The sequence below is a fragment of the Oryctolagus cuniculus genome, chromosome 4, assembly GCF_964237555.1.
Source record: "Oryctolagus cuniculus chromosome 4, mOryCun1.1, whole genome shotgun sequence".
NCBI classification, from domain to species: domain Eukaryota; kingdom Metazoa; phylum Chordata; class Mammalia; order Lagomorpha; family Leporidae; genus Oryctolagus; species Oryctolagus cuniculus.
The window spans coordinates 110207621-110224527 of NC_091435.1; the positions used below are offsets into that span (position 1 = coordinate 110207621).

At 43.8% G+C, this 16907-nt stretch overlaps 1 protein-coding gene across 6 annotated transcripts in view; it reads right to left on the bottom strand.

Annotated features, from left to right (window-relative positions):
- Positions 1-1739: 1739 nt before the first annotated feature.
- GPR160 (G protein-coupled receptor 160) overlaps positions 1740-16907 on the bottom strand; it is a 60046-nt gene continuing 44878 nt past the window's right edge. For all 6 annotated transcript variants that reach the window (XM_008266468.4, XM_008266469.4, XM_008266467.4 and 3 more), the window contains 2 exons: positions 6523-6633; positions 1740-3162 (listed from right to left, as the gene is read on the bottom strand). In XM_008266468.4, coding sequence (XP_008264690.1) covers positions 2077-3093 — 1017 coding nt within the window. In that variant the 5' untranslated portion in view covers positions 3094-3162; positions 6523-6633 and the 3' untranslated portion in view covers positions 1740-2076. The remainder of the gene's footprint in view (positions 3163-6522; positions 6634-16907) is intronic.

Consider the following 16907-nt stretch of genomic DNA (forward strand, 5'->3'; position numbering starts at 1 on the left):
CGGTCAGGTGCCGGATTCTGTCCCGGTTGCCCCTCTTCCAGGCCAGCTCTCTGCTGTGGCCAGGGAGTGCAGTGGAGGATGGCCCAGGTGCTTGGGCCCTGCACCCCATGGGAGACCAGGAAAAGCACCTGGCTCCTGCCATCGGATCAGCGCGGTGCGCCGGCCGCGGCGGCCATTGGAGGGTGAACCAACGGCAAAGGAAGACCTTTCTCTCTGTCTTTCTCTCTCACTGTCCACTCTGCCTGTCAAAAAAAAAAAAAAAAAGACAACGTAAAAATGCATCTGCGTCTGCAGCCACATACTGGCCTTCCAAATTCAGAGGTAAGACGCCGAATGGGAAATTCTCACAGCAACTCTACTTTGAGTTGTGGTCTGCTCTTGGCTACTCGCCTGAGGCCTTTCTACTCTCATAAAAGTTATAGTATTAGACACTAACCATAACTCCTACTTAAGGCTTTTAGTCTCTATGGACACTGTGTCTGGGCAACAGTGGGTGTGAGTGACTACTCTACCTCTGTTTCCCTTCTACAGGCTAAGCCATGGGCTCGAGTGGGCGCTTGGGTGATGACCCCACCTTCTGCTCCCATATCCTCTCACTAGTCAGACTGCTGGGATTCAAGGACACTTAAAATCCATGGATCTGACTCTACAGGTCACAATGGGAACTTTTCTCTAACTGCGTTCCGTCCGATTCTCCTCTTGGTAGCCTTTTAAGTCCCCCTCAAATTGGCTGTAGCCCTCAAACACCGATGCTTTATCTTTCTCTGTAGTCGAGCATGGCCCACGTATGACCTTATCAGTCAATCAAAATGGGCCCCTCCATGGGGGCGAATTTGGCCCTGAGGGATCGGCCCAAAGTCAGAGTGGTTTGACCCTGATATCATTCAAGATCTTTAGCACTTCTGTGAGCGTTTGGGAAAATGGAAAGAGATTCCATATGCTCAAGCTTTTCTATCTTCAATCTAAACCTTCTAAAAAGACCTGTTCCTGAACACGTGGCGCTCTCTTTCCTCTCCTTGCTAGCTCCTCTCTGTCTCCCTCACACTCTCCTCTCTTTTCCTTCTTCACCCCTTCCCTCTGGTCTGCTGGGTTTTCCCCCAATAAACCCTTTCCCTTAAAAAAAAAAATGCATCTGTGCTTAACATGTAAGGGTAAGTATTGCTATGACATACACATTTCTGTACGTGTATAAGTAAATATGTGGGTCATGATGTAAAACCATGTGCCTTAATGTGTCAAAAAAGGCACTAATTCTGGATATGCTAAGTTAGATTCATGCAACATGTATTAGCATTTACAAATGAAATCAACGTTTACTTCATAAAGTGACTTGAGATTATTTTGCTATTTTATTTCAGTGGTTCTTAATGGGGGTAGTTGTGCCCACCCACCATGAGAGGTTGGGCAGTGTGTGTAGTTTATTGTCACTGCTGGCACCTGGGGGCACAGGGCAGGGATTCTGCCAAGTATTGCTACAAAGCCCAAGGCAGATCCTGCAACAAAGAATTACCCAGCCTCAAATGTTAATAATGCTGGGTCTGAGAAACCCTTCTGTACTTTTACAGTGTGGGATTTGCTGATGTGATTATGATTTGAGATGCCAGTACATGATACAGAGTTGTGACTAAAAATGAATCAGGTAACACTCATGGAAAGAGACATGGTTGCTATTCGCAGTTCTGTGTGAACTCTTCCCTATGTTAAGGTTTACACCAAAATAATCTTGATTTTCTTGGCTCTGAATTTAATAAAAGGTTTATTTAACTTTATGTATTAAAGTTGCAGTGAAATTTTAGAATTACACAACATTTTGCACTTAATAGTTTTGTGGGTGACAAACATCAGTGTGGCCAAATGTTTCATTTTTGAGTTAATAAATTAGTATTTTTAATATACAATGTTTGTGGACAAGTCTAGAAACTTCCTGGAGTTGTATTTTTGAAAGAAAACACTCTTTAATACCCATCAGAACTGCAAAAGACGTAGCCTGGAAAAGCACGGGAGGAGGAAAGAGCTGCAGTTCAGTTCATATCATTCTTTCCCTTAAGTCTCAACTAACTTTAACATGGCAGCATACTAACATGTGATTACTGACATAGGCTTTTCAATTTGCTCAAAATTAGGAACTATAAGTGGAATAAAGCAGCATTTCCAGTTCACAAATGGATCCACAGGTAACACAACATCTCTTAAATTAAGCTTGTGACAATTAAACCAATAAATTGTAGCAATGAGGAAGCTATTGACCAAGTACAACCAGGGAATGTTCAGATCCATATATGCTGGTATCTGTACTTTAAGTAAAAGAATGATTACTTGAAGTAGTACAAATGGTAGCCAGGTACCAAGAAAACAGACAATGAGTTTGGACAATAGTACTTTTTTAGAGTTCACGTTATAACTAGAGTGGGATGAAAAAGGAAAATATAGGATAGTCTCATTCATATAGGAAGTTATTCTAATAGCCTGTACCAACGTCATGACCTCTGACCAAGAGGTTATAAAAGCTGCAAGTAAAACCAGCACCATGGCAAAGGCCAGCCAGTAACTCTGACTGCTGATGTAGAAAGGACACTGAAAAGAAAAACCATTCTGTGTCTTCAGGCTTTGGTCAATGGATGGATCTCCCAAAACATAAGCTAGGACTGAAACCCAAGTTATAATTACTATAAAGAAATAAAGTAATTTTTGACATTTAAATGACAGCATGGTGGTGTTAGAGAAATGCAGGCAATAGTCGATACAGGCTATCAGGAAAACTGGATAATGCAAAAAGCCGTAAGTAAAGGAAATAATTTGAGTAAACAGGCAGATGTGGTATTTAGTAAACCGAATGCCCAAAAGTACAAAATCCCTGTAATAGGATATAATGGAAATGTTTACCAAAAGTAAAAGATCAACAAGTGCTAGAGAAATACAAAAACATCCCATAAAGTTTTCATGGGTGTTTTTTCTTCTCATTGCTAGCGTGACAATGTTTAGAAGTATTTTCCCGAGTATGATCAAGAACAGCAGACAGTTAGCATCTAGGGGCTGGTTTGTCTGATGTAACTCATACTGAACAGCACAGTTCTCTGAAGAGAGAGCGGTCATTTTTAGTTAAATTTCAAGAAGACCTGCTGAAATACAGGTCACAACACTGCTTCACTTTATTTTCCATCCCTGCAAAAAAAAAGGGGGGGGGGGAGAAAATATTGATGTTATCTTGATGCTATCTATCTCTACCTTAAAACTCTACAAAAGCAAGCACCCTTATTTCTAAAATGTAACTTAATGCAATCATTTCTCCCTGAACAATTGATGGAATAAATAGTAATTCTATTTCCAAGAAGACTTACAGAATAAGAACATGTTCAAGAGGAATTAATGTGTAAACTCCGGTAGTTTTGAGGCCTAAATGGTCAAAACTCCCAGATCTTTATACCAAAGTGTTATGTATCAATTGCTAACTTCTAAGTATAGGCTTAATAACTTAGAAAAGAGGTAAGAGAAGTACTTTTATCTATTAGAGCCAAAACACATGCCTAACATATCAGCTTGATAGTAATACTCAAAATAATTGCTGAGAACTCCTACCCCAGTCCCATTCTGACTCCACATTCCCCAAACACCCCTTTGTAAAGGCTACGCTTAGGGGGCCAGCAGAACTTTCAGGTTAAAATCTTTGAGCTTCAGACAAAGATAATTAAGCTGAAAATCGCAGAAATGTAGAGAGAGAAAAAGATTTACTTTAGGGATGTGACTTTTTAGGTGATAAAGCCTGAAAGAACAAGAGTATAAGGAAGAGATGGAGAACATTTACAAATGGGAGGTAAAGGCAAAAGAACAGGAGTTGAGGCTTGAATGATGACTCCATTTGAAATCAGGAAAGAATGGCAGAAGAATCCACCCTTTTTTTTGGACAGGCAGAGTGGATAGTGAGAGAGAGACAGAGAGAAAGGTCTTCCTTTTGCCGTTGGTTCACCCTCCACTGGCCGCCATGGCTGGCACACTGTGGCCGGTGCACCGTGCTAATCCGATGGCAGGAGCCAGGTGCTTCTCCTGGTCTCCCATGGGGTGCAGGGCCCAAGCACTTGGGCCAGCCTCCACTGCACTCCCTGGCCACAGGAGAGAGCTGGCCTGGAAGAGGGGCAACCGGGACAGAATCCGGCACCCTGACCGGGAATAGAACCTGGTGTGCCGGCGCCGCTAGGCAGAGAATTAGCCTAGTGAGCCACGGCGCCAGCTCAAATTCACCCATAAAAAAAAAAGTCCAAAAGGTATTGCTCTTCAAAGCCCAAACAGTAACAAACCCATCTATATATGTCAGCAACTGGAGAGGGGTTAAAAATACATACATCATTGTGCACTGTTGTGTGCACCCATTACAAGTATTTCTCAGGATAGGAGGAAATCTTCATTTACATTCCATGTTTTGTATACTTAAAAAACGTGGTAAATTTCCACAATTTGTGAAATACAAGTTTCAAAATTATTTAGTAATATGTCAGGTAAAGATACACACATCTATGTAGTAGTATTATGTTTGTAGGTCTTTTTGTAGTTTCGATAGAGTTTGGAAATACAAAGCTGAATTTGCCTAAAAGCAGGTCGCTGATGGCTACACAGTTCTCAAGGGAGTAGTGAAGTCACTGAGGATAAAGAATTCAGTGTTGACAGAGTGAACCCTTTCTCTCATGGTCATATAGCTACTGTGTCACAAGCTTGTTTATTAAGGTACACAAATAATGTATGTCTCAATGCATGCTCGCTCGCTCTCTCTCACATACATATATATATATAAATTCCTAAGCAAACTTCAATCAGGTTTATTTTGGGGGAAAAAAAGTTTGTGGGGGAAAAAGCTGTGCATGGATTTCAAATTGAAGATACCTTGTATAGGTATAAAGTAACTGGTCAAAGTACTTGCCTATATGCAAACATCCTACAGCTTAACTTGACCCCATCTGAAAAGTTCCATTCCAAGTCTGATATACAAGGGTACAGAAACCTAAGCTGCCAACTTGACAATGCCACTGGCCTTGAAAGTGGTGTTTTTCTTGGATAAAGCTTAGACAGAATAAGGCCATTTGAGATTTTCCTCCTGCCCCCTTAAAAAATCAAAGACCCATTATTGATTTAAAATAGGGGTGAGGTAGGTAAATGTCATAGGTTCATATTCATAAAGACCCACTTTTTTGGGGGGGGGGGACAGAGAGACAGAGACAAAGGTCTTCCTTCTGTTGGTTCACTCCCCCAAATGGCCACTACAGCCGGTGCGCTGTGTCGATCCGGAGCCAGGAGCCAGGTGCTTCTCCTGGTCTCCCATGCAGGTGCAGGGCCCAAGGACCTGGGCCATCCTGCACTGCCTTCCCAGGCCACAGCAGAGAGCTGGACTGGAAGAGGAGCAACTGGGACAGAATCCAGTGCCCCAACTGGGACTAGAACCTGGGGTGCCGGCGCCGCAGGTGGAGGATTAAAATTTGGATTCTACTCAAAATCCGAGTCAGGAAAGCTAAGTAGACCCCATACAAATGGTGGTTTCACTCCACTTCATCACTGACTCCCACAGGGGAAGGCCAGAAAAACATGGCAGCCCCTCAAGGAGAACTCTTAACGTCACCAGAGGCGAGAGAAGGCCACAGAGGAGGAGCACCAGCTACAGACTGAGGCAACCAAGAAGCTCTTAGAAGAAGCTCTTTGGCCGGCGCCGCAGCTCACTAGGCTAATCCTCCACCTTGCGGCGCCGGCACACCGGGTTCTAGTCCCGGTTGGGGCGCCGGATTCTGTCCCGGTTGCCCCTCTTCCAGGCCAGCTCTCTGCTGTGGCCAGGGAGTGCAGTGGAGGATGGCCCAAGTGCTTGGGCCCTGCACCCCATGGGAGACCAGGAGAAGCACCTGGCTCCTGCCATCGGATCAGCGCGGTGCGCCGGCCGCAGCGGCCATTGGAGAGTGAACCAACGGCAAAGGAAGACCTTTCTCTCTGTCTCTCTCTCTCACTGTCCACTCTGCCTGTCAAAAAATAAAAAAAAAGAAGAAGAAGAAGAAGAAGCTCTTTGATTCTAAGGGAATCAAAGATGGAAGAAAAGAAAAATAAGACCTAGGGAAGATGTGCAAGAAGAAGAAATCCAAAGGAAACAAAACAGCAAATATGGATACCACGATCATGGAAACCAGTCATGCTTTCCCAGAGGAGGCAAATTTTATACTTTCTGACCCACTTCCCCAGTAGATCGCTAAAACTATTCAAAATGGCAATATTTTGTTCTTTAAACTGGTTCCCGGGACAAGACAAATCCTTTGGTAAGCTACCTGTCCCAAATTTTCCCTTCAAAAGGAATTCATTGGTTTTAAGACTTGGTACTTTTCCTGCATGATGTTTTGAACTACTTAGGAAACAACTCATGAGCCCCATGTGTAACCTAAAAAGTTACTGTCAAGGCATCTTGTCTCTTCCCTGACCATGCTTGGTGGTCTGGCTTGGTCTGAAAGCATTCTGTACTCTATTTAGAATGCAAATCAATTATCAACACGCCATACTTACTCTGTCTCAACTGATGATCTTCCTATTGCGTTTTCGTTTTACTGCCATTGATTATGTTACTTTGGCTCCTTGCATTTCACTTTTCATACCAAAATGCCACGTGAGGAAGTTCTGTATGAAAAAAAAAAATCCATTATTAATAGCCATCACTGGAGTCCAGTGTGACGGCTGTGTAGAAAAAACTCCGTAGAAGACTGCAACTAACTGCTTATATAGAATTCTTAGTTTCTTTTCAGCCAAAGGAAGAAAAGGGTACTTAGGCTGAACTTCACTGGCGTGGGCGTTGTGCAACAGGGTAGGTCCCTGTGTCAGATGCCTGCATCCTGTATCGGAGTGCTTCCCCTCTGGCTTCCTGCTAATGCATTATGGGAAGCAGCAGATGATGGCTCAAGTACATAGGTTCCTGCCACCCACCCAGGAGACCCAAGTGGAATTCTAGCCCTTTGTTTTTTTAATGTTTATTTGTACTTGCTTCAAAGCCCACCAAAGACTGCAAGATGTTAGTGCACACTACAGCAGGATGTAAAGAAACCTGCAGGCAGTTCTGAGACTCTGATTTCAGGACATTTTTTACATGTGAACATACATGGAAAATTACTGTATTTTCTTAAAAAATTGAGAACAAGGTGGAACAAGATGGTGGCTAAGACATGCCAGTGGCCAGCTGCCCCATTTGTGTACATCAAAAGAACAAGAGAAGCCAGGTGCGAGACCCAGAACATGGTTTTCATACGATAGTAAAACATCTGAAGAAGGCAGGAAGAAAAGGCTGGCGTGTGTTACCCCTCCCCCATTTCCAGATACCACGGCGTGGAGAGACAAGCCTCTCAGGAGCAGGAAGGAATTAAGTCGAGTAACTGTCACTTGCAACCCACTACATGACCCACCATAATAAAAACCAGTGCTGGCCGGGGCCCCACAGCTCCTGTCCCTATGCCTGTACATGTAAATTGTCTTCCGACCCTCCTTAGCCAAGTCTACCACCCCTTCCCTACCTTTCAGCAGACCACAGAGCAAGACTCCAGGCAATGGGTAGGAGGGTGGGAAAGAGAATTTGAGATTTCGCCCTAGAGCCAAGGCCAGCACCTGAGACCCAGCACCTGATAAAGCGCAAAGGCTTCTGCCTGCAGGCCACTGCTCACAGATGGGAGCCTCTGGAGTTGCTCCAGCAGTAGGCAGAGATTTGTGCCCTGATGGGACAGGCTCCTTTTTGGCAGGCATCCCCACCAGCCTCACGTGGGCCTTGTGTGCACTGCTGACTGCACAGGGCCTGAGTGCGACCCAGCTTAGTGTCAGTCTGGGTGGCCAAGGAGTTGCCTTTACCACTTCTCCACTAACCTTGGCAGATGGTAAGGAGCCATAGGACTGTGTCTTGGTGCCCAGTGCAGAGCCGATAAACACCCCACACTGGGCAGATCCTAATGGTCCCTGTCCCCAGGCCAATGCCAGCAGGCAGCCTCTGGATTTACATTCCAGCCATTTAGTCCTAATGCAATGCAGTGCTATGAGGAAATGAGATCCAGGTGTGATCTGGCTCTCCCACCCATCCCACCCCTGAAGGGAGGCTTGTAGGGACAAACTCCCCACTCTGAGCAGCACATAAACTGATTTCAGGCAGATCTAGGCTCAGAGAATCACTGACAGATGATAATTTTTAAAACTCAGAAATCTTTGAACTGAACAGTCCACCAAATGAAGTTAAAATTCCAAGAGGTACCAATAGCAGAACAGATGGAAACAGGAAAGAATCTGTGAGCTCAAAGACTAAAAACAGAGAAGTTGAGTAGGCACTGAGACATGGTGGGTTGAGCTGCCTCTCGGGACACCAGCACCCCATATCACAGTGCCTGGGACTGAGCGCTTCCACTTCTGATCCGGCTTCCTGCTAATGGGGCTGAGATGCAGGAGAGATGGCCAAGATTCTTCCAGGTCAGCCTGGCCAAGCTCTGGCTGTTGTGGGCTTTTGTGGAGTAAATTAGCAGATGGAAGATCTCTCTGTCTCTTGTCTTTCTGCCTTTCAAATAAATTAAAAAAAAAAAATGCGTAGAGAAGAATCAAATGAAAAAAAAAAAACATGAAAATTTGGGGACATTATGGGAAAAAAGTAAATATCCGAGTTGCTAGGATTCAAGAGGGATATAAATATTCTAAAGGGGTGGAAAGCATATTCAAAGAAAATAGAAAATTGTCTGAACCTACAGAGAGACACAACTATTCAGGTCTAGTAAAGTTAAAGGTTACCAGCATAGTCAACCAAGTCTGTCCCCAAAACATCTAACCAAGCTCTCCCAGCTTAACGATAAGAAGATTCTGAAAGCTGCAGGAGAAAAAAAGAACACTTACAAATGTCCCAGTTTGTGTGGTGCAGACACTGAAGCAGAAACCTTGAAAGCCAGGAGGAAGTGAGATGAGACTTTGTAGTACTGAAGGGAGAAGACGGGAGGAGGAGGAGGAGGAAGAAAGCCAATCTACTAGCCAAGTGTAATGTACCCACCAATGATACCCTGTATATATAATGAAGAGGTAAAGACGGTCTCAAAAGATGAGAAGCCACCAGACTTGTTTTACATGAAATGCCAAAGGGAGTTACTCAAAATGAAAGACACTGAGTAGTAAGAAGATCTCAGCGGGCAGATCACTGGTAGAGTAACTGTACAAACTCACAGTCCTCTAACAGTAAACATGGTGTACCTTTAATATGGGGGGCGGGGGGACAAAGTAAAATCCCTAACAATTGCATTAACATGTTAAGAGACATGCAATACAGAAAGATGTAAAATGGGGATCAAAAATTCAAAATGTGGGGAGGGATGGAGTGTAAATTTATTATCTTTTGCTAATATCTTTTGTTTCTTGTCCTGTTTTTATAATCAATGTCAAGTTGTTTCCATTTCAAAACAGCTTGTATAACCAAATGATGTTTTCCATAAGCCACATGGCAACTATAAAGCAAACATTTTTAATAGACAAGGACCCACAAAACATGACTAGAATCACTTAAGCACAAAGGAACGGTATATGGGAAGAAGAAAAGGAACTATAATAAATCTAGAGAACAAGTATCAAAATGGCAGTAATAAAATATTACCCATCAGTAATTATCAGTGTAAATGGACTGAATTATGTAATCAAAAGAAACAGAGTGAATGGATGAAAAACACTGCCTACAAGAAATTCACTTCTGGGCAGTGTTACGGTGCAGTGACCCCAGCATCCCATATCAGAGCGCTGGTCTAAGTCCCAGCTGCTCCACTGACCCAGCCCCATTAATGTGCTTGGGAAGGCAGAGGAGGATGGCCTGTAAGTGCTTGGACCCCTGCCATCCGTATGGGAGTACAGGATGGAGTTCCTGGCTTCTGCCTGGCCCAACTCGGGCTGTTGTGGGGAGTGAACCAATGGATGGAGTATCTCTCCCTCCCTACCTTCCTCTCCTCTATTATCCTGCCTTTCAAATAAATCTGTTTTTTAAGAAACATTACACCTCTAAAGGATATACACAAACCAAAAGTGCAAAGATAAATTAAGATATACATGCAAATGAAATTAGAAATACCGTAATTCTTATCTGATCAAATATACTTTGATTCAAAAGAAGTAAAAGGATGGGGCTGGTGTTGTGGTGTAGCAGGTTAAAGCCGCCACCTATGATGCTGACATCCCACTTGGGCACTGGTTTGAGTCCTGACTGCTCCACCTTTGATCTAGCTCCCTGCTAATGCACCTAGGAAAGCAGCAGAAGATGGCCCAAGTACTTGTGTCCCCGTACCTAATGGGAGACCCAGAAGAAGCTCCTGGCTCCTGGCTTTGGATGGGCCCAGCTCCAACCATTGCAGCCATTTGGGGAGTGAACCAGTGGATGCAAGCTTCTCTCCCTCCCTCCCTTCCTCCCCATCCCTCCCTGTTTCGAACTTTGCCTTTCAAATAAATAAAAAAAAATTTTTTTAAGTGACCATTTAGGGAGCAAACCAGCAGATTCTACTTCCCTCCCTCTTTCTAACTCTGCCGTTCAAAAAGATAAGTAACTCTTAAAAAACAAAACAAAATAACATACCTCCACATAATAAAGGCCATATAACAAGTCAACAGCTAACATAGTAAATGGCAGAAAAACTGAAGCCTTTTTAAAATCTGGAACAAGACAATGTGGCCCACTGACACCACTTCTATTCAACACAGTACTGGAAATTCTGTTCAGAACATTTAGGCAAGAAAAAGAAAAGGCATCCCAATTGGCAAGGAGAAAGTCAAATTATCATTATTCAGGTGATAAGATTTTATGCATATGAAATGCAAGACTCCACCAAAACACTTTTAGAATGGAGAATTGAGCACAGTTGCAGGATACAAAGTCAACAGTAGTGGTGTTACACACTAAGTGAATTATCAAAAATTAAATCAAGAAAATCCCATTTTCAATCGCCATACACACACATGCACACAGTGCAGAAATCAGTCCAACCAAAGAGGTGAGCAATCTGCAATGAAACCAGAGAACACTGATGGCAGAAATTGAAGATGACACAAAGCAACGGAAAGACACCGTACTCTTACAGTGTGCATACCATCCAAAGCAATTAACAGATTCAATGCAACCCTTATCAAAATACCAAAAACATACTTCATGGGAAAAAAAACTAGAAAAAACATTACTCAAATTTCTATGGCCCCATAAAAATCCCCAAATACCCAAAATAATCTTGAGCGAAAAGAAGAAAACAGGAGCCATTAGCTCCCTGACTTTATTTTTTTTAATTTTTATTTATTTACTTTTTTGACAGGCAGAGTGGACAGTGAGAGAGAGAGAGAGAAAGGTCTTCCTTTTTGCCATTGGTTCACCCTCCAATGGCCGCCGCAGCCAGCGCATCGTGCTGATCTGAAACCAGGAGCCAGGTGCTTCTCCTGGTCTCCCATGCGGGTGCAGGGCCCAAGGACTTGGGTCATCCTCCACTGCACTCCCTGACCACAACAGAGAGCTGGCCTGGAATAGGGGCAACCGGGACAGAATCTGGCACCTGACCGGGACTAGAACCCGGTATGCTGGTGCTGCAGGCGGAGGATTAGCCTATTGAGCCGTGGCGCCGGCCTAAACTCCCTGACTTTAAATATTTCAGAAAGCATGGGGCCAACGCTGTGGCAGTGTGAGTTAAGCTGCTGCTTATTATGCCGGCACCCCATACTGGAGGCCAGTTCAAACCCCAGCTTCTCAACTCCCCATCAGGATTTCTACTAATGCATATGGGAAGACAAAAGAAGATGGCCCAAATACTTGGGCCCCTGCCACCCAAGTCAGAGATCCAATGGAGTTCCTGGCACCTGGCTTCAGACTGGCCCAGACCTGACTTTGTGACTATTTGGAGGAGTAAGCCAGTGGATGGAAGATACTTCTTTCCCTCCCTCTGCCTTTCAAATAAACTAATCTGTAAATCAGCACATAAGATATATCACAAAGCAATTAAACAGCATGGTGTTTGCATAAGACATGTGACCTATGGGACAGAAGAGAGACCCTAGAAGTAACCCCATGTATTTATAGCCACTGATCTTTGACCAAGGTGCTAAGAACACACACTGGAAAGAGTTACAGAGAGAGGAGTCTTCCACTGCTGGTTCATTCCCCAAGGGACGCAATGGCTGGAGCTGGGCTGATCTGAAGTTAGGAACAACTTCTGGGTCTGCCACGGAGGTGCAGGGGCACAAGGACTTGGGCCATCTTCCACTGCTTTCCCAAGCCACAGCAGAGAGCTGGATTGGAAGAGGAGCAGCCAGGACTCGAATCAGTGCCGACATAGCATGCCGGGGCTTTAACCTAGTGTGCCACAGTGCTGGCCCCAGGACAGTCTTTTCAATAAATGTTCCTGAGAATGCAGATGAAGGAAACTAGCACACGGCCTGACCATATATACAAATCAACTCAAAATGGATCCGAGATATAAATATAAAATCTGAACCTTAGTAAAAGAAAATGTCGTTCAGGACATTGGAATGCTAAGAATTTTTTTGGATCAGACCCTAAAAGCAAAGGATACAAAAGCAAAACTATACAAATAGGATTTCATCCAATTAAAAGGCTGTTGCACAGTAAAAGAAACAACATGTGTAGAGAGAATCTATAGTACAGGAGAAAATACTTGGAAACTATACATCTGTCAAATGGGTATTAACCAGAATATATAAGGAACTCAACAGCAAAACGCTCCACAAATAATCCACTGAAAAACGGGCATCGGGCAGGTGTTTGGTGCAGCAGTAAAGTCACACCACTTGGGGGCAGGCGTGCGGCACAGTGGCTGTGTTGCTGCTCGGAGCACCCGTATCCTGTATCAGTGCCAGTTCAAGTTCTGGCTCCTCTGCCTCCAGTCCAGTTTCCTGCTGTTCATCTTGGGATGCAGCAGATGGCGGCTGAAGTAACTGGGCCCGTGCCACCCATGTGGGAGACCCACATTAAGTTCTAGGCTCCTGGCTTCAGCCTGACCCAGCTCTGGCTCTTGTGAGCACATGGGGAGTAAACCAGAGGATGGAAGATCTCTCTCCTTCTGACTCTCTACCTTTCAAAGGAATGAAAATAAAATTAAAAAGACAAGATACTGCCGTAGATGTCCACAGCCCATAGCAATAGTGAGTTTTGAGCCTTGGCTCTGCTTCGGATTCCAGCTTCCTACGTTTTTCAAAGACATACTAATGGCCAGCAGGTGCGTGGGAAAATGCTCAGCTTCACTAATCATCAGAGAATTGTAGTTCAAAACCGTGATATCATCTCACTCCATTTAGATTGGCTATTGTCAAACAGACAAAGATAACAGATGCTGGCCAGGGTAACCCTGCACTCTGTTGGTGGGAATGTAAATTACTACAGCCATTGTGGAAAACAGATTCCTCAAAAACTAAAACAGAGCTACCATGTGATCAAGCAGTGTATCCCAGGGAAGGAAGTCAGCCTGTCAGTCACTGCACTGCTGTGTTTACTGCAGGACTGTTCCCAACAGCCAAGCAACAGAAACACCCCCAAGTGTCCATCAACTGCTGAAAAGATAAAATGCGTACAAATCCACAATGGAATACCATCCGGCCATAAAAGGATAATCTTGTTAGCAACCATACGGATGAAACTGGAGGTCATTATACTCAGTGAAAGCAGCCACACACAGAAAAAAGGTTACCACATTATATCTGTTAATTTGACCTCATAGAAGTTAAGAATGTAATAGTGGATTTTATAGGCCTTTAAAAAAAATTCTTAGAAAGGACCAGTGCTATGGCGTAGCTGATAGGGCCGCTGTCTGCAATGCCAGCATCCCATATGGGCGCCGATTCGAGTCCCAGCTGCTCCTCTTTTTTTTTTAAACTTTTATTTATTAAATATAAATTTCCAAAGTACAGTTTATGGATTACAATGGCTCCCCCCCCCATAACTTCCCTCCCACCCGCAACCCTCCCATCTCCCGCTCCCTCTCCCACTCCATTCACATCAAGATTCATTTTCAATTTTCTTTATATACAGAAGATCAATTTAGTATATATTAAGTAAAGATTTCAAAAGTTTGCACCCACACAGAACATAGAGTGTAAAATACTGTTTGAGTACTAGTTATTGCATTAATTCACATTGGACAACACATTAAGGACAGAGATCCTACATGAGGAGTAAGTGCACAGTGACTCCGTTGTTGACTTAACAATTTGACATTCTTGTTTATGGTGTCATTAATCTCCCTAGGCTCTTGTCATGAGTTGCCAAGGCTATGGAAGCCTTTTGAGTTCGCCAACTTCGATCTTATTCAGACAAGGTCATAGTCAAAGTGGAAGTTCTCTCCTCCCTTTAGAGAAAGGTACCTCTTTCTTTAATGACCTGGGATCTCACTCACAGAGATCTTTCATTTAGGTCCTTTTTTTAAATTTTTTTTTTTTTTTTTTTTTTTTTTTTTTGCCACAGTGTCTTGGCTTTCCATGCCTAAAATACTCTCATGGGCTCTTCAGCCAGATCCGAATACCTTAAGGGCTGATTCTGAGGCCAGAGTGCTATTTAGGAATCTGCCATTCTATGAGTCTGCTGTGTATCCCGCTTCCCGTGTTGGATCGTTCTCTCCTTTTTTATTCTACCAGTTAGTATTAGCAGACACTAGTCTTGTTTATGTGATCCCTTTGACTCTTAGACCTATCAGTGTGATCAATTGTGAACCTAAATTGATCACTTGACTAGTGAGATGGCATTGGTACATGCCACCTTGATAGGATTGAATTGGAATCCCCCGGCACGTTTCTAACTCTACTGTTTGGGACAAGTCCAATTGAGCATGTCCCAAACTGTACATCTCCTCCCTATTATTCCCACTCTTATATTTAACAGAGATCACTTTTCAGTTAAATTTAAACACCTAAAAATAATTGTGTGTTAATTACAGAGTTCAACCAATAGTATTAAGTAGAACAAAAAAATACTAAAAGGGATAAAGTATTACATTGTACATCAACAGTCAGGACAAGAGCTGATCAAGTCACTGTTTCTCATAGTGTCCATTTCACTTCAACAGGTTTCCTTTTTGGTGCTCAGTTAGTTGTCACCGATCATGGAGAACATATGATATTTGTCCCTTTGGGACTGGCTTAATTCACTCAGCTGCTCCTCTTCCAATCCAGCTCTCTGCTATGGCGTGGGAAAGCAGTGGAAGATGGCCCAAATGCTTGGGCCCCTGCACCCGGGTGGGAGACCTGGAAAAAGCTCCTGGCTCCTGGGTTTGGACTGGTGTAGCTCTGGCTGTTGTGGCCATCTGGAGAGTGAACCAGCCATTGGAGGACCTCTCTCTCTCTCTCTCTCTCTGCCTCTGCCTCTGCCTCTTTAACTCTGCCTTTCAAATAAAATAAATAAATCTTTTAAAAAATCCATAGAACAATCATAGAAAGTGTAATTTTTAACTGTGTGGAAAAAGCTTCGGATTAATAAGTATATTCCCTTTGGGCACATGACTCGTGTTAGAGTTGAAGTTCAACCTCAGGTTGGATTTCAAAGATCCTGTTCTTAGTACGCCATAATTTTGCAAATAAAAATCCTTAACAAACTATCAGAAAACTTTAACCCAATCAGACAAAAACTCACAAACAAGCAAGCAAAGGGAACTTTCCTAAACCAGATAGTGTCTGCAAAAAAAACCCCTACACTTGCACTCATGCTAAGTGATAAGAGTGATCATTTTCCACAAGACCCATAGAAGTGTAGGGGTGTCTACTCTCCACGCCTACTCAACAGTTTATTATTATTATTTGAAAGAGTTACAGAGGGAGGTAGATACTGAGAGAGAGAGGCAGAGAGGTCTTCCATCGGCTGGTTCACTCCCCAAATTGCCACAACAGCCAGAGCTGAGCCAATCCAAAATCAGGAGCCAGGAGCCTCTTCCAGGTCCCCCATGCAGGCAGGGTCCCAAGGACTTGGGCCATCTTCTGCTATCCCAGGCCATAGCAGAGAGCTGGATTGGAAGAGGAGCAGCCAGGACTAGAACTGGCGCCCATATGAGATGCTGATGCTTCAGGCCAGGGCTTTAACCTACTGCACCACAGCGCCAATCCCCGCTACTCAACATTTTATCAGACGTCCTAGCCAGTACAATAAGGCAATAACAAGAAAGTGCAAGTTGGAGCAGGTGTTGTGCAGCGAATTAAGCTGCCTCTTGGGACATGCACATCTCCTATCAGAATGCTGGTTGGAGTCCCTGCTACTCAGCTTCCCATCCGGCTCCCTGCCACTGTGCCTGAGAAGCAAGTGCTTGAATCCTGGGGACTCAGGTGTGAGATGGGGATGGAGGACTCCGCTCCTGGCTTTGGCCTGGCCCAGCCACAGCTGTGGCAGCCATTTGGGAAGTGAACCAGCAGAGGGAACATTGTTGTCACTTTGCCTTCCAAATAACCAAATAAACAAGTTTTTTAAAAAGCATATAGACTAGAAAGAAAGATGTACAATGGTCTTTATTTACGGCTGATATGACCATTACTCAGATAAGAAATCTATGATAGGAGCTATAAAACTAAAAAGTGAGTTTAATAAAGTCACAGATTAATTTTTATAGCTGGGACTGGTGGTGTGGTCCAGCTGATTAAACCACGATTTGAGAAGCCAGCATCCCATATAGGAGCACAGTTCAAGCCCTGGCTGCTCCGCTTCTGATCCAGCTCCCTGCTGATGGCCTGAGAAAGTAGCAGAAGATGGCTCAAGTGCTTGGGCCCCTGCCACCCACTTAGGAGACCAAGATGGAGTTTGAGGCTCAGCTTCAGACTGGACCAGCTCTGGCCATTGTGGCCATTTGGGGGAGTGAACCAGTAGATGGAAGATTGATCTCTTTCAAAATAAAATTTTTAGAAAAATTGTAAAAACTTCCTATATACTATCAATAAACAAC